The sequence below is a fragment of the Mytilus edulis genome, chromosome 4 (genome assembly GCF_963676685.1).
Source record: "Mytilus edulis chromosome 4, xbMytEdul2.2, whole genome shotgun sequence".
In the NCBI taxonomy this organism is placed as follows: domain Eukaryota; kingdom Metazoa; phylum Mollusca; class Bivalvia; order Mytilida; family Mytilidae; genus Mytilus; species Mytilus edulis.
Window position 1 is genome coordinate 83,538,362 of NC_092347.1, and position 19,304 is coordinate 83,557,665.

Below are 19,304 nucleotides of genomic sequence, written 5' to 3' on the forward strand. Positions count from 1 at the left end.
TAACTTTTCCTCACTGTGTAATACACGATTTTTTTTTCACTCGATCAAAAATCGGTGGCGTTCAACATCTAACACCCCCCTGCATCCGCCACTTCAATATATCGGTTTTGATTTCCATAGAATTTAATATTGAAAATAGGACTAGAGAGCAAATGGCATTCATCCTCAACGCCCCCTTTCCCTCTATATCCGCCACTAATATATATACCAAAAAAAATGAGTGAATGGAGTGGCACCATGATTAACGACTGTTATTGCAATTTCGAATTATAAGAACACAAACCCATCAGATAAGTGAAATTAAACAAGAAAACTAAATAATATTTACTCAGGGGCATTAAGGCCCGGTATTGGCCACAAAACATAAAGTTTTTGATAACTATTTCACATTTCAAGTGCACATTAATTTTGGAATTGCCTATAACATGTTTAAAATCATGAAATTTAAATAAAAAAATACAGATTTAGATTTATGATTCATGTCATGACCTAGCTAACTCTGTATCTATGATAATGCTTACTTGTTAAACTATGAAATTTGTTTTTATTTTATGACCATCTTGTGCCTTTGTGTAGTAATGACAAATTTAAGGATAATGTATAATATATATATATATGGTAATTTTTCAATTGAACGGCTAATAATTATAATATTTGCTTATCGCATTCTCCATGAAATACAACAAAAAATAACAAAATAACAAAAAAAAATGTGTGATCCATGCCTGTGGATGTTTCAAGCTAATAATCATAGGTTGACACTAATGTTAACAAGGTTATTAAAGTGCAAAAGTCACATGCCATTATATAAGTCTCTTCAATATTTTTAAAATATCGGAAATATATTCCGTAATTGATTTAATATTAGTCACTTCCCGCCAAATTTGAGGATAGAGCAAAAGATGTTTACATGTCAATAACAGTAATTTACACATATAAGGACATAAAAAAGTCATCCAGATGTTATGTCCAGGTTCAAACACTGATTTTTCATCTTTTCAACATTTTCTAGGTAGTTGGCCGTACTGGTGTTCATGGTGTTGTCGTTAAAGTAAAAGAAGGCCGACATTCAGGCCTTCTTTTACTTCAGGGGTCCCAACAAATAAAGATGTATACTTAACTAACCTAACCCTAAAATCTAAACCTAACCAAAAACATCACCTTACCTTACCATAACCATGAATGAACCTTAACCAGGTTGGGAACAAACCCTCTTTATGGTGATTATACCTGTATAGAGGGATAATCCTTCTATAGAATAGAGGGGTAAAATTATCCCTCTATAGAGGGGTATTTTTGTCTAGACTGGATTTAAATCAAAATAGGGCAACATTCTCTACTTATGACAGTAACCTGGAACAGTTGATGCACCAATTGATGTACTTAATTTAATATGCACATGCCCAGTTTGATGCTTATCTGACTAAATATAAAATCTATTGTTCACCATGATTGAAAGCTATGATGATCAGGTAAATTCTACTCACTTATGCCTCACTGAACAGAATTTCTATTGTTAGATTTAACATGAAATTTAAAGGTCAACTATTCCTTTTGTTCTTGATCAGGTGTTCAGATATGTTTACAATAGATTGCAAGATTTGTCCATGTTGTCACTTTAGCAGAAAACTGGTTATCCCAATTTTAAGTAAAGTGCATATGTTGATGCATATAATGCTAGAGATTATAGCCAATATAACTAGAAAATGCCATTCTGCCCTAATTTGCTTTAAATCAAGTGCAAACAAAAATACCCCTCTAGAGAGGGATAATTTTATCCCTCTACAGAGGTATAATCACCATACAGGGGGTCTGTTCCCAACCTGTTAACTCTAAAGTATAGGGGTATCCGGTCGTTCTGGCCCCAAACCGATCCGGCCCCAGGTCAATCCAGCCCAAAGTCGATCTGGCCCAAGTCGATCCGGCCTACGTTGATCTGTCCCCAAGTCGATCCGGCCCCATAATAAAATATGAATAAACTATATTCACTATATGGAGGAATTTGTGACAAATTTGAACAGTAAAAACTTTGAAAGTCATGGCGATTTTTATTTTAGTTACTTCTCACACAGAGTAGCTAAATAAATATTTACAGTAATAAAAATTGACGTGAGCAGAAGATTTTAAAATTTTGAAATGTTCGTTACTTGTTTCTGTTTATTAAAGTTTACATGTTGTTTCATTGAATTTTCTATAATATACTCTCATTACTATCAAATTTTAACTTTTAGTAGCTATATTTCATTCTGAAATTGACAAGAAAATGTGTTTCTGTATTTTGTCACTACAGTAATGTACATTTCGTTTTGGTTAAAACACCAGGAAGACCTTAATTTCAGATATATATCAAGTTTCTATTATAATGTTGCACTTTATCATCGTTTTTCCAATATTTCTCAACACTTTCTCCTTCAGAATACAAAAAAGATTTTATTTATTTTTTTAACCATTTTTAGAAAATGTTCGTTACTTTCATAAGCCTGCAGACAATACATGGGTTTTACTAAACACCGACTTTTTTGAACTGATTAACTTTCATATTTTGTATACCATGTCAATTTGCAGGATGTCATATAACTTTGTCATCACAAAATATCCAGATTATTGACATATTCCGGAATTAAACGCAACCTTTTAAATAATTTTGCCAGGAGTTTTACTCTGTCAAAAGATATGCAATTTTGAATTAGTGAGAAAAGAGTGAAAAGTACAACAGTAGGTAATTGTTGCAACGGGAAAGTCATTTACGGCATATATTAAGCGATCACACCAATTATTCAAACGAGGATATTCGTAATATAAAAACACTTGAATATCTATTGGAGTACCTGCAGCGTAACGTACATTTTAAACTTGTTTTAGAACAGTATTTTAGCCTGTAGTTGGCGAATTGTGAAACTAAAACCCTTTGTCATTTGTTCAAATGCTTTTATATCGTGTAAATGCGCATTTTCACTCTCTAAAATATAATATCATCTACTATTAATATAACAATAAATTCATACACACTAACAAACACACTATCTCTGACACTCACATACTTATATATATATATATATACATATATAACTCTAAAATCATTTACACTGTCACTTTCTTAAAGGGGTCACACTTGCAGCACTACAATATCATATACAGCAACTGTCATACGCCGTACATATATAATATTTGCTCATCAAGAAAAAATGCACTATATGATCATTCTAAACATATATATAATCAGTCAGAGCTCTGACATAAACAAGTCAGAATAAAATGACTTCCATAGGTCAGATATAATTTGATGTAAGTGTTGTCTCCCTTCTTGCACTCAACAGAATATGACTTGTACAGGTCAGTTTATGTCAGACTTTAATTTATCATAAAATGACTTCCACAGGTCAGCTTTTGCATAAAATATTGTGACTTATTGCGAACCCTATCATAGTTTTCCATAGATTCACCTGCAAGTTACCTGTCCATTTAAACTTTTGTGAGTTCTATTGTCCCATTGAACAAATACAACAGGTATTGTTCTCTGTATAGTTTATTTGATGGGACCTTTAAATTTCTTCCAAGAGAAATCTATCACTCATTGATTAATTTACCTGAACAAAAAATTGAACTGTCAATGATAAAAATACATGTACAAATAATGAATAAGAACTCCTGCAAAACTGCATGTGGCATTGTATTTATTCAATATCAATATTAAATACATTTTTAATAGTTTCAATATAAACACCGATTCAAAAATTAAAAGTTGATTTCTGATCAAACTTTTGTATAATTAACCTTATAACCTTTAGGAGGGTAAGCTTGTCTAAGTGGGGATTAGTTTGTTCATACTTCAGTATTTATGATAGTAAAATGAATCTCAGCCAAGTGTGCATTGCTATTATTTAGTTAAGTTAGTTTGCAACATAAATTTCAAAGTCATTTTCAAGATTTCAAAATTATTCAAGATGCAAAATTAAAGCGCGTTATTCCATGTATAACTGCATCACATATTGCAGCTCTTGTATGGTCAAAAGTAAGATAACAGTGATTTTATAAAATAAGAGTACAAATAAATCATTGTACAAATGTTACTTTTTGGTCTTCCCTTACATAAAAACAACAAGAAAAAAATTATTAATCTATTCAGATACAATAGCTGAGAAATCAACATAAAAGGAATTAGTTGGGATGAATAACTATTTGTGAAAATAAGTTGGTTTACATAATTTGAAAAATAAACAAAAAACACACATTCATACACCTTGGGCATCTATTATATTGATTTCTGTCCTAATAAATACACTATTGACATCCTTTCATGAAAACATAACAAAACCTCAGTTTTGAATGAAGAATAAAAAAACAACAACCAGGGTATATTGAACAATTACAAGTGTATTTTCATTTATTTGGAAGATTTTTTTTTTTACTCAGGTAAATTAATCAATGGGTGATAGATTTCTCTTGGAAGAAATTTAAAGGTCCCATTGAATAAACTATACAGAGAACAATACCTGTTGTATTTGTTCAATGGGACAATAGAACTCACAAAAGTTTAAATGGACAGGTAACTTGCAGGTGAATCTATGGAAAACTATGATAGGGTTCGCAATAATATCTTCATATTCTAATAAGATTTATGTCCCTTTTTAATGCATTTTGACTTAGAGAGGTCATTTTTGTTCTGACTGTAAGCAGTCATTTCTACCACTTTGTTATCAATCTCCATAAAATTATATAGTGATTACTAGTTTCGAATCAAAGAGTTTAAAAAGTGGGGCTCATCATACCTTCTTCTTTCCAGAATCTTAACATAATATATTTATCTCATCAAATTCAATCATTTCCAAATACAAACAAAAACCAAAGCAGAAAAAATGGATCATACAATTTTCTGTCAATATCAAAAGATTTACAAAATACAATATTGGATACATTAACTAGTACCATGACAATACTTCAAATCTTCCAAGGAAAAAATAAGGGATCTATTCTCATCCACTTTTAGCTAAATTTATCAAGAGCAAAACATTTATTATTTTAATATTTCATTGAGGTAAATACTGTTGTGCAAACTGACTCAAACAAGTCACACTATGTTCTGACTACAAAGAGTCAGTCAAAACTAAACTTATTTCAACCTTTAAGTCTAGTACTGTCATATTGATTTAAAAATGTATGAGAAAGCCAGATATGGGACAGAGAAAATATTAAGGTCCCCTAAAGTCACAATGAGGACAAAAAAAAAAATATTTGGTATATTCAATATTTAAATGCATTTTCTTTTAAACAGGTCAAATCATGTTTTGTCTTAAAACAGGCAGCCCAAAACTAAATTTATTGAAATTTTTAGAGTGGGGCACTGACATATGATATTAAATGAAAGTATGGGAACGTCAGACATAAGAAATATATGTAAGATCCCCTAAAATAAATAACCATTTGACTTAATTGTTTCTAAACATTTATCAAATAAATTCACAAATGGCAGATTCAGAAGCAGGAAGTACACCTAGCTTTGATTGGAAAATTTGTTCTGCAATCTGACTTGAACAGGTCAAATCATGTTCAGACAAATTGACTTAAACAGGTCAAATGGGCATGTTCGGACAAATTGACTTAAACAGGTCAAATCATGTTCTGACTTAAAAGAGTCTGTCAAAAACTAAATGGCTTGCAAAGTTCTGTAAAAGTTGTGCATTATCATGATTGTGATGTGATTGTTAGAATGTATGGATACAAGTAGGAAAAAAAATCACAAAAAATTAAGTCACAATTATAAGAACTACTAGAACACACCCGTGATATCGCGGGTCCGTGACTGAATTAAAGTATATAACTATGCGCAAGCCTTATTTTAGTATTAGTACTGTCATCTGATAAATTAAAGTACAAAAACTGAAACTTTATATTCTGAGGTTGGCTGGGAATCTCTTTTTGAAAGAAGAAGAAGAAGAAAATTACAGATGTTTTATAACATTAACCAAAAGCATGCACCAGAATATCTATGTAATCTTGTACCTCCTTGTGTACAAAGTACAACCAACTACCCGTTGCGAAATGGTCAAGATATTATTGTTCCATTTTGTAGACTTTCCCTTACTACTGAATCGTTTATTCCCTCTACTATACGTGAATGGAATAAACTTGATCCAAAAATTCGCAGTGTCGACTCTATTTCTAAATTTAAGAAAGAATTAAAAAACGATAGTCTAGTATGTAAAATTGAAACGTTTTATTTGTACGGCCCAAGGAAATTAAATATTATCTTAACGCAATTGCGATGTTCCGCTTCATCCTTAAACAATGACCTATTTAGAGCTAACATTATAAATGATCCCTCTTGTCATTGTGGGTCCGATATTGAGGATGTCTACCATTACTTTTTCGTTTGCCCAAAATACACATTATGTAGGAAAAACTTATTCGATAACCTTAACTGGCTATCTGAAAACTTTGTTTTAGATACAAAACTATTAATTTGCGGACACTTGGAACTTTCGAACGAACAAAATATTCAAATTTTCAAACATGTTCAGAATTACGTAAAAAGGTCAAACAGATTTCTTATGCCTTGATAGAGCGTTATTATTGCTGACACAGGACGTCATCGTTGCCATCAATCCACAAGTCATCGTCACAGAAGTATACGATTTTTCAAACTTTCTTTTTCCTTTTTTACTTTGTCTCCTCTTTGTTCACCTATGAAAGCTAGTATTATATTGTATAAACTGTTTGTTTTATATGCATGTCCATTATATTATACTATTATTGTAACTTTATATTGTATTATGGAAAAGACTTCATAAGTATGATTTACTTGTGTCTAATCCATTTTGCTTTAATTCAGCAAATAAAATATGTTTAAACTATAAATTAAAGTCATGCCGATTATAAGATACACAATTTTCTCTGCTTTCAAATCTTTCTGTTTGAACCCGTCGAACTGGAACTTATCAATTATTGGTAATATTAATTATTTGGAAAACAAAAGGTCCTGGAATGGAGTATTTTTTATTATTTTTTATTCGCTGTTTTACGTCATGCCCGCTAACAAATGAAACTTATTTTTAGTCCAGATTTTTAGTATTGGTATTGTTATCTTAGAAAGTCTTACGGATTAAAATACTACAATAGGTAACAATTTGACAATTTAGTAGTGTCAACCCTGTGATTATGACCCGTGTATATAGTATATTAATACTGAATACACCGTTTGGTGGTGCGCCTGTCAGATGCGGAACGTACAGATAAGGTAATGGGTAACAGGTGATTTAACTGGACCCCTGCTGTTGTTTCAATCTTATCTGTGTCGAAGTATCAATCAGCGGGTGGCCAGTTAAACAGGTGATTATACTATTGGTATCGGTATTGGACTCGACCCGGAACTTCCTAATTATTGGCAATATTAATTACGTGGAAAACAAAAGGGCCTGGAGTGGTGTAATTTTTAATCTACACCTTTGTACTATATTAGTTGTATATAAAGTTGAATTCTTTGATTCGTCGTTTTTACGTGATGACGGCTGACAAATTGGACCTCGTAATTTTAGTATTATAGATATATATAAAAGATAATTTGGTATATTTTTGATATCTTAATATTTCATTGAGGTAAATCCTGTTGTGCAAACTGACTTGAACAAGTCACATTATGTTCTGACTTCAAGGAGTCAGTAAAAAACTATACTTTAATTAAGTATTGCAACTTTAAGTCTGGGATTGTCATATGCATTTAAGAATGTATAAGAAACTCAGATAAAAGACACCCAATAATAAAGTCACAAAAATGTGGACTATAAAAAAGTGTATTTGGTATACTATTATTTAATATTCAAATGTATTTTGTTAACAAATTTCTCCAAAATATTTCTGTATTTTCATGACTTTTTTTCTGTTAAATTAACATTTGGAACTTTCGGTTTTAAAAAACATTATTTTAAAAACCATTTGACTGAATTGTTTCTTTAAAAAAATTATGAATTAATTAACTCAACAGTAGCAGATTCAGATATGGAGGGGGCTTAAAGGAGGAAGACTTAGTTTTGATTGAACATTTTTTTTTCTGTCAACTGACTTTAACAGGTCAAATCGTGTTCTGACTTCAAAGAGTCAGTCCCAACTAAACTTATTTCAACTTTTAAGTCTAGTTTTTTTCATATTGATTTAAAAATGTACGGAAAAGCCAGATAAAAGACAGAGGAAATCAGGTCCCCATACGGCACAATAATGAGGACTATAAAAAAGTTTATTTTGCATATTCAATATATTTAAATGTATTTTGTTTTAAACCGGTCAAATTATGTTCTGACTTCAAAGAGTCAGTCAAAAACTTCAATTTAGCTAATTATTACAACTTTTTAGTCTATATAATATATTATTTTAAACCATTTGACTGAATTGTTTCTAATAAACCTATCAATTAATTAACTCAACAGTAGCAGATTCAGATAAAAGGGAAAAAGGGGGGGGGCTAAGATGAAGAAACATAGTTTGATTGGAATTTTTTTTCTGTAAACTGACTTTAACAGGTCAAATCATGTTATGACTTCAAAGAGTCTGTCAAAACTAAACTTATTTCAACTTTTAAGTCCAGGATTTTCATATTGATTTAAAATGTATGGAACATTTTTATTTAATATATTCAATATTCAAATGCATTTTGTTTTTGGTGGAAGAAGACGTCAAGTCTTCTGAAGACCTATGGGGCCAACTTTAAACTCACTGAGCCTCCGTTTGCCGCATTCGTTTCTGTGTATTACAATTTCATAACAACTTAAGATTCCTGACACCGATTTTTACACATGATTAAGCATCTGAATCATTTAATTTGTAAATTAGGATCGAAAAACAATCACTATCGTTAATATGACCTTTTTATTTATGTAAATTAATAGATTTCATCTCATCCACGTGAAATCAATGAACGTTATTTGTTTACTTGTAACCGGATGTTTTTACTGTAGATATTTGTAGTACGCATGCGTGGATTTGGTATCGGGACAACTCGCCCTGTTTACAAGTTCGCCCTTGAAGTTACGAATTTGCAATCTTGCAGACAAGAAGATTTTGTTTTTAATAAATAAAAAGGATCTATTTCTTATTAAATTGGTGTCTTTATTCATTGTTTTCCTTGTCATGTGAATTAGATGCCTTTCTACTTCAAATCGTTTGAATCTATTTATAAAATTATTCAAGACTCAGTTGACAAGAGCAGTACGTTACTGTTGGGAGAATTTGATTAAACTCTAAATGCTCATAGAATAAGAAATATAATTGAAACTGAATGTACCTCCTTCTGAATAATTTATTGCAATATAAATATAAATCCCTTTTGACAAGAGAAATCTGACTTTTGTCAGAAATATTTTTTTCACATGTGCAAAGGTAATCACGTGTGGCGGCCATATTGGTTTGTTTACAAATATGTGAAGAAGCCTGTAGAACCATGACCTAAACATAAATAGTCTCTGAAAGCGTAAACTTTATACAATACTATTTTATCAATCATGATTATTTTCATAAATTTAAATTTGATTATTTAAAGAAATAAAATTGTAACAATTACGATTTTAGATAAGAGATTCTACTCAGACATGGGGTGATCTATTTATAGCCAAATTAGTTTACCTGTGAAAATGTAAATAATTTGTTTACTAAACAAGTAAAGACAACCTATGGATGGATGATAATAATTTACATAAATATTTCAGGACATTTGATTGATTTTAATAAATATAGGATTTAAAAACTGCAAGTGGAAACAAATTTAATCATTAGCTACATAATCAGCTGATAATTTTTCTCGCAAACATCGTGGTGATGTAACTGATAAAAATCACTCCATCAATCCTCCAGCCCTTTCACATATTAAGCAATAGATCTACTTATTATTGTAGAATATTCATTGAATATACATTCATCATCTAATTGAATATATCGGGTAATCGGATATTTTTGGCTGAAATTTTGGGTATCCGATTGACCGGAGTCTACTGTACTACCATAAACATGATAATGATAGTAAATAGTATTTTTTTTTCACTAATTTATTGACATAATACTGGTTGTAACATATTTTATTTTTGTATTCAGGTTGGGACCCCCCCCCCCCCCCCCCCCCCCAATTTTGAGTGGTGTCCCTTAAATAAGGGATTGTTCCTAAAACAAGGGGTCATTTTACTGTTGAAAAAAAAGAAAGAACATTTTTAAGATTTTTATCAAACACTCAAAAGTGGGAAAATTCTTATATTTGGAACAACTTTTCTAAATGAGGGGTCAAGTTAATAAAGAAGATATAAGTTTAGAAACAACAGAAAATTCTTTTGACGTATTTTGACCATTTAGTACTTAATAGATGCATAGTTCTTGGGGAAAAGTTTCATCAAATAATATGAATAAAAATGTGCTCATTTTTTACAGTGGGTTGTAATGTTCTTCCAATAAGGTTACTCCTCATTTGGAGTGTTGATCCCAACCTATTAAAGGTCCATGTTTGTTTGCATAATTCAAAATTGGAAATTTCAACAAGCATCTAATATTAATATTCTTACGCAAGAAAATAAACACTGATATGCTAGCTTCATCTCTTCTACCGATTTAATAACTAGAATCATGCAAACAGACTTAAGAAAAAGGCATGTAAGTTCATCATACAAATATGACACTTTTTCTAGACAATCCAGATCGTGCAAAATACTTCGCTTAAAATTGTAACCTTAAAATTGTTGTTGTGCACTAAAAACCCCTATGGGAACTTTCAAAAGTTGGCGGGTATGTAACAAGCCTTACTATTTTTATGCTCCATTTATGGGCATTATGTTTTCTGGTCTGTCCGTTCGTCCTGCTTCTGGTTATAAAGTTTATGGTCGAGGTAGTTTTTGATGAAGTTGAAATCCAATCAACTTGAAACTTAGTGCACATGTGTTCCTTATGATATGATCTTCTTAATTTTACTGCCAATTTAAAGATTTTACCTAATTTTCACAGTCCACTGAACATAGAAAATGATTGTACGGATGGGAAATCCATGTACTTGTGACCTTTTCTTGTTTGAAGAAAAAAAAATACATCATAACGATAATGGATCAAAGCAGCCTTGGTAAGTGGGGCTGCTTTTGTGGTAATTCAGGTTACCTTTTATTCACCTTCTTCCACCTCAGAGCTATCAGCTCTTTGATTTAAAGATTTTCATCAAATTATCTAAAAAAAAAAAAAAATATTGTATTATTTCTGTATTTTCATGACTTTTCTTTTCTGTTAAGTTAACACATGGAACTTAATTGTGGTTGCAAAAAAAAAATATATTTTAATAACCATTTGACTGAATTGTTTCTAAAAAAAAATCAGTAATTAATTAACTCAACAGTAGCAGATTGATATTTAGTGGGGAGGGGGATTAGAGGAAGAACACCTAACTTTGATTGGACATTTTTTTCCTGTCAACTGACTTTAACAGGTCAAATAGTGTTCTGACTTCAAAAAGTCAGTCCCATCTAAACTTATTTCAACTTTTAAGTCTAGTTTCTTCGTATTGATTTAAAAATGTACGGAAAAGCCAAATAAAAGACAGTGGAAATAAGGTCCCCATACAGCGCAATAATTAATGAGGACTATAAAAAAGTTTATTTTGCATATTGATTATTCAATATTTAAATGTATTTTGTTTTAAACTGGTCAAATTATGTTCTGACTTCAAAGAGTCAGTCAAAAACTTCACTTTAACTTATTATTACAACTGTTAAGTCCGGCATTGTTATAAATATATGCATTTAAGAACGTATGGGAAAAATCAGATAAAAGACACCCAATAATAAAGTCACAATAATGAGAACTAATATTTTATATTCAAATATATTTTGTTTACAAATTTCATCAAATCATCTTTAAATTTTATTATATTTCTGTATTTTCATGACCTTTCTTTTCTGTTAAGTTAACACATGGAACTTTTGGTTGTAAAATATATTATTTTATACCATTTGACTGAATTGTTTTTAATAAACTTATCAATTAATTAACTCAACAGTAGCAGATTCAGATAAAAGGGGAAAAGGGGGGGGGGGGGGCTTAGAAGAAGAAGACCTAGTTTTGATTGGATTTAATTTTCTCTGTAAATTGACTTTAACAGGTCAAATCATGTTCTGACTTCAGAGAGTCAGTCAAAACTAAACTTATGTCGACTTTTAAGTCTAGGATTTTCATATTGATTTTAAAATGTATGACAAACCAGATAAAAGACTGATGAAATATGGTCCCCTCAAGTCACAATATTGAGGACTATAAAAAAAAATGTATTTGGTATATTTTATATTCAAATGTATTTTTTTTAACAAATTTCATCAAATTTATATCTTAAAAATTTATTTTATTTCTGTATTTTCATGACTTTTTTTTCTGTAAAGTTAACATATAGAACTTTTGGTTGTAAAAAATCATTATTCTAAAATCCATTTGACTGAATTGTTTCTAAAAAAAATTAATTATCCCAACAGTAGCAGATTCAGTTCTTCTCACTTCTGTAGAAACAAAGACTATCTATATTTCAAATAAAAGGTTAATGCTTTATGTGGCTAAGCATCTGGGGTAAGAATTATAGATGTGTAACTTCATAGGAAAACATATATGCCATATAATTAGGGATTGACCCTGTACATGTATGTCATTCAAATCTTCTTGAAATGACGAACAGGAATATTATATGGTTTAGGGGTGGTGATCCAGACCATTTCAAAAAGGGGGATGGGGATGACCCCCATGGACTTTCCCTTTATTTCATTTGATTTGTTGTATTGTCCCATATAATAATATATAGGCTTAAGGGGTGGGGATCTCAACCGTTTACATGTTTTCAAACATGAGGGGGTGGGGTGACCCCAAGGGACTTTATCTTTATTTCATTTGATTTGTCTTGTTGTCCCTTACACTAATATATATGGTTCAGGGGTGGGGATCTTGACCATTTACATGTTTTCACACTGTAGGGGTGAACAAACCCCCCCCCCCCCCCCCCCCCAAGGGACTTCCCCTATATTACATTGGGTTTGTTTTATTTTCCCATACAAGAATATATATAGTTTAGGGGTAGGGATCTCGACCGTTTACAAAATATAAGAACATTCGCAAATGGCAGGGGAGGGGGTAAACCCAGAGACTAGCCCGGTATATTTCATTCAAATCAATTTGACATTATAAAAAGGAATATATATGGCCGTTTACAGGTGGGGATCTCAACAATTTTCAAGATATAAGATCATTCTCAAATGACAAGGGGTGGGGCGACCCATAGAGACTAGCTTGGTATATTTCATTATACTTTACAGAGAGAAAAAATTGAGTTAAGGGGGCAGGGATCTCGACTGTTCAACATTGTCAAATGACAGGGGTAGGGTGATCACTGGAGCCTTACATTTCATTTGATTTGTTTTTAATATCATATTCCATGTTCATAATTGAAAAACCCGTTTTGTGAATCTCTTTATAATGTTCTCAAGTTAAAATCATTTTTAAAATAAAAATAAAAAAATATTTCGGTTCTTTTAGTTAAACCCTCCCTTCCCTTTTCCTTTATTAAAATTATTCCGATTTCATTTCATTTTCATTAATATCAATATTCAAAAGATCGTTTTTCTCATTGGGAGAAACGAAAAAACAAATATATTTATAAGCCGCAAACTCGGAAAGGTTAAAAAGTCAATTCATGATTGAGTTTAAAAATAGAAAAATCACGTGATGATGTTCAACTCGAAGCAATAATTTTACTTTTAAAATTGCACTGACTGGTTATTAATGTTAATACTGTTTAAGACAACACGAGTTGTCTCCCGAAAATAACAGTTCATTATCATAACAACATTTTCTGACCTGAACAAGTCAGAATTGTCAGACACCAGGTCATCTCAAAGGCCACGCGTCCATATTTACAGGTCACGAGCCTTCATGAAACAGCAACAAAATCACTTGCAAAGACCTTCTTCACACGCAAAAAATATTAAAATGGCCATGAAAATACGGAGGTAATATGTATTACCTTCTGAAAATGACCACATTGACCTAGATTTTCAATAAAAAAACGTAAATAATCACTATATTTTCAATAACTTCTCGTTCGAGAAACTCCCAAAACAACGACTCTCAAACACGTGATCTCTCGCAAAAAACCACGTGATCGTATGTGTCTTAGATCGGCGGCAAATTCAAAATATCTTCTGGTTTGACGGACTCGATGGAAAACTACGCAAAACAAAAATTGACCCGTACAGGTCAGAATGTCAAAACATTTTCTGACTTGAAGAAGTCATTTTATTCTGACTTGTTTATGTCAGAGCTCTGGCTGATAATATTTGCTCATCAAGAACAAAAGTGTGAGGATTCGGCAAATCAAACAACATTTCTCAAATTGAGAAATTTTAAGAACTTAAAACAAAAACAAAGTTTGTATGTATCATCTTGGGGATCGGCTTGTACCGTTGTGTATATATGTAACTATTTGTTATTACACAAGATGAAAGACTCGTTAGAATCACAGTCCACTGAAAGAAAATGCTGATTAATATTGATGTCTGATTTCTTAAATATATATGTTTTAATATATACCCAATAATCTTGAAAACTTGTAATAAAAACATCATATTCAACCTAGTTGTTTTATACTCATTTAAGAAAATATTTTTCAAAGGCCTTTTTTTATTTTTTTTTGCTGTATACCTTTTACATAATAAAAATCATAAACATTTATGAATTACAATTAATATATATCTTTATTTTTATTCCTCAGTTGTAAATATATTTTTTATTGGGGCCTGATCGACTTTACATATGGGCCGGATCGACGTGGGGCCGGATTGATGTGGGCCGGATCGACTTGGGCCGGATGGATGTGGGGCCGGATCAACCCGAAAGCAGTATAGGGACCCTTAAAGTAAAAGAAGGCCGACATGGCTGCGATGTTAAAGCCCACAGCTCTTATTTCTTATCTTTCCATTCATTGGTGAGGGGGGTTAGGACCTTTATCGGGACTCCTGGATTGGGTGTTTTTAAGCTCTTGATTTCGGCATTGACCCGTTCGGGATGTCTGGATTTAAATTTATTTAAATTCGGGACTTCAGGATTTTGTGTTTTTAAGCCCAGGATTTCGGGATGAGGACCCCTCCTACCCGCTCTATTTGTCCGTTGTGAGGTCGACTATCCATATATGATATTGAAATTTGACTTTAATATATGAACAGTCGACCTCCTGATGGATACATAAACAATGCCTTTAGTAAAGGCAGCCACTACCGTGAATGTCAAAGAAAGAAAAAAAAAGCAATGTACAGGTTGAGAACTATTCACACACACTTGTTTCTGTCAATTTGGGGTAAACTATCCACACCCATACGAAAAATCACTTACAATCACTTTGATTATTCTTTATTTGTACATTGTATCTCAATTTCTGATTAAAGTTGTAATATATTTACAGTGATCAGAATTTCCTTAAAATACTATTCAAATATATTATAATGCTTTTAACATGTATAATGTATTTGATAATTTCAGACTATATTCCATAGGATGGATATCATAAAGCAATTGTTCACCCATACCTGGACATTAGAGGAATGGTTAACACTGGTAGACATTTCTAATAACTTATTTCAAGATACAGATTCCCTACAGTAAGATCCTATATAAATATGTTTGTTGTGTTGTTACAATTGATGAAACTGTTGTGTGTTGTGTTTGTCATGTTTTGTTACAGTTGATGAAACTGTTGTGTGTTGTGTTTGTCCTGTTTTGTTACAGTTGATGAAACTGTTGTGTGTTGTGTTTGTCCTGTTTTGTTACAGTTGATGATACTATTGTGTCTGTCGTGTTTTGTTACAGTTGATGATACTGCTGTGTCTGTCGTGGTTTTTTACAGTTGATGATACTGCTGTGTCTGTCGTGGTTTGTTACAGTTTATGATACTGTTGTGTCTTTCGTGTTTTGTTACAGTTGATGATACTGTTGTGTGTCTGTTGTGTTTTGTTACAGTTGATGATACTGTTGTGTCTGTCGTGGTTTGTTACAGTTGATGATACTGTTGTGTCTGTTGTGGTTTGTTACAGTTGATGATACTGTTGTGTCTGTTGTGTTTTGTTACAGTTGATGATACTGTTGTGTCTGTCGTGGTTTGTTACAGTTGATGATACTGTTGTGTCTGTCGTGGTTTGTTACAGTTGATGATACTGTTGTGTCTGTCGTGGTTTGTTACAGTTGATGATACTGTTGTGTCTGTTGTGTTTTGTAACAGTTGATGATACTGTTGTGTCTGTCGTGGTTTGTTACAGTTGATGATACTGCTGTGTCTGTTGTGTTTTGTTACAGTTGATGATACTGTTGTCTGTCGTGGTTTGTTACAGTTGATGATACTGTTGTGTCTGTTGTGTTTTGTTACAGTTGATGATACTGCTGTGTCTGTCGTGGTTTGTTTCAGTTGATGATACTGTTGTGTCTGTCGTGGTTTGTTACAGTTGATGATACTGTTGTGTCTGTTGTGTTTTGTTACAGTTGATGATACTGTTGTGTCTGTCGTGGTTTGTTACAGTTGATGATACTGTTGTGTCTGTCGTGGTTTGTTACAGTTGATGATACTGTTGTGTCTGTCGTGGTTTGTTACAGTTGATGATACTGTTGTGTCTGTCGTGGTTTGTTACAGTTGATGATACTGTAGTGTCTGTCGTGGTTTGTTACAGTTGATGATACTGTTGTGTCTGTCGTGGTTTGTTACAGTTGATGATACTGTTGTGTCTGTCGTGGTTTGTTACAGTTGATGATACTGTTGTGTCTGTCGTGGTTTGTTACAGTTGATGATACTGTAGTGTCTTTCGTGTTTTGTTACAGTTGATGATACTGTTGTGTCTGTTGTGTTTTGTTACAGTTGATGATACTGTTGTGTCTGTCGTGGTTTGTTACAGTTGATGATACTGTTGTGTCTGTTTTGTTTTGTTACAGTTGATGATACTGTTGTGTCTGTCGTGGTTTGTTACAGTTGATGATACTGTTGTCTGTTGTGTTTTGTTACAGTTGATGATACTGTTGTGTCTGTCGTGGTTTGTTACAGTTGATGATACTGTTGTGGTTTGTTACAGTTGATGATACTGTAGTGTGTCTGTTGTGTTTTGTTACAGTTGATGATACTGTTGTGTCTGTTGTGGTTTGTTACAATTGATGATACTATTGTGTCTGTCGTGTTTTGTTACAGTTGATGATACTGCTGTGTCTGTCGTGGTTTGTTACAGTTGATGATACTGTTGTGTCTTTCATGATTTGTTACAGTTGATGATACTGTAGTGTGTCTGTTGTGTTTTGTTACAGTTGATGATACTGTTGTGTCAGTCGTGGTTTGTTACAGTTTATGATACTGTTGTGTCTTTCGTGGTTTGTTACAGTTGATGATACTGTAGTGTGTCTGTTGTGTTTTGTTACAGTTGATGATACTGTTGTGTCTGTCGTGGTTTGTTACAGTTGATGATACGGTTGTGTCTGTCGTGGTTTGTTACAGTTGATACTGTTGTGTCTGTTGTGTTTTGTTACAGTTGATGATACTGTTGTGTCTGTCGTGGTTTGTTACAGTTGATGATACTGTTGTGTCTGTCATGGTTTGTTACAGTTGATGATACTGTTGTGTCTGTTGTGTTTTGTTACAGTTGATGATACTGTTGTGTCTGTTGTGTTTTGTTACAGTTGATGATACTGCTGTGTCTGTCGTGGTTTGTTACAGTTGATGATACTGTTGTGTCTGTCGTGGTTTGTTACAGTTGATGATACTGTTGTGTCTGTTGTGTTTTGTTACAGTTGATGATTCTGTTGTGTCTGTCGTTGTTTGTTACAGTTGATGATACTGTTGTGTCTGTTGTGTTTTGTTACAGTTGATGATACTGTTGTCTCTGTCGTTGTTTGTTACAGTTGATGATACTGTTGTGTCTGTCATGGTTTGTTACAGTTGATGATACTGTTGTGTCTGTGGTGGTTTGTTACAGTTGATGATACTGCTGTGTGTCTGTCATGTTTTATTACAGTTGATGATACTGTTGTGTGTTGTGTTTGTCAGGGTTTGTTACAGTTGATACTGTTGTGTCTGTCATGGTTTGTTACAGTTGATGATACTGTTGTGTGCCGTGTTTGTCATGGTTTGTTACAGTTGATGATACTATTTTGTTGTGTTGTGATGTTACAAATCTTTCCTCTTCTTTTTAATATGTCTGGTATCTTGATGAAAGTTTCAAAAAACTTGTCATGAAATTTCTAGGCAATAATTCAATTATTAGACAATATTTCTGAAGTTGTGGACTGTAATTTTAAGTTTTGTCATGATGACGAACTTGGTCCCATTGAATAGTATTAAGTATGTATATAAATGTGCAAGATTTCGAAATTTTGTAGATAATAAGGACATACTAAGATGATGTGTATATGGACAGGAAATTACAATTCTATGATTTTTCTAGGAGTTTATATACATCTTTAAATTAAGAATTTTTGATGTAACATACTACTAAAACAGTATGTTAGCACAACAGATTTTCATGAAAAATGTTAATGAGAACATGATATGTAGATATGCATATCCACAAGAATTGTTTATCAGTTGACTTATGAGTAAGAGTTATGAGTCTTTCAACTTTGGAATCTGATGAGATAGTGTTTGTTAAGTGTCTCACAAAGTTTCTTTAGTTGAAAAACTTAAAGCTGAATTTTTGTATGAAATTTATAGTGCTCATAATATTTTTTACATTCGAAGCTTCTCTAGCACATAAGATTGTGTATATTATGGAAATAAATTCTTGTGTGTGACATTTGTGACTGATGCCAGTATGATTAAGAAGGGAAAGATAGGATTTGTTCTACATGTTCTAAGAGGCTGATTTCATGACTGTTGCGTAACATTTAAAACCCATTCGTTATATTATAGGTATAGAGATGTTTTGAAAACTACCATAGTAGCAGACCAGCAGGAAGAGTTGCCAACCTTTCATTCCTTCAGTCAAGTTTCTCAACAGAGGGAGCTTTTGTTGCATGTTATACAGGTATGCGAATAAATGTACATCTAACATGCAAAAGAAATTGTCTAAAAAGAATTATTTACATCTTCCAACCATAAAACAAATTACAGTTCCGTATACATGCTCAATTATTTGAAAAAGAATATTGCAATTATGTTTTGTAAATTTAGTTCACATGATATTTGAATTGGTAGCTTTATCATGAGATCTGCAAAATATCAAGTAGCTGGCATTACAATAAACAATTAAACAGATTAAATGATAGGTTTTAAAGATATTCAAATTTATGATTTATGA

At 32.2% G+C, this 19,304-nt stretch overlaps 1 protein-coding gene across 2 annotated transcripts in view; it reads left to right on the forward strand.

The window, feature by feature from the left end:
* The first annotated feature begins 844 nt into the window (after positions 1-844).
* Positions 845-19,304, forward strand: part of LOC139520808 (uncharacterized) — an 87,403-nt gene continuing 68,943 nt past the window's right edge. Inside the window, exons 1-3 of one of the 2 annotated variants that reach the window (XM_071313768.1) lie at positions 845-973; positions 15,520-15,638; positions 18,917-19,031. In XM_071313768.1, the coding sequence (XP_071169869.1) occupies positions 911-973; positions 15,520-15,638; positions 18,917-19,031 (297 nt within the window). In that variant the 5' untranslated portion in view covers positions 845-910. Of the gene's footprint in view, positions 1,013-15,519; positions 15,639-18,916; positions 19,032-19,304 lie in introns of both variants that reach the window. The other variant, XM_071313769.1, reaches the window with a different exon arrangement.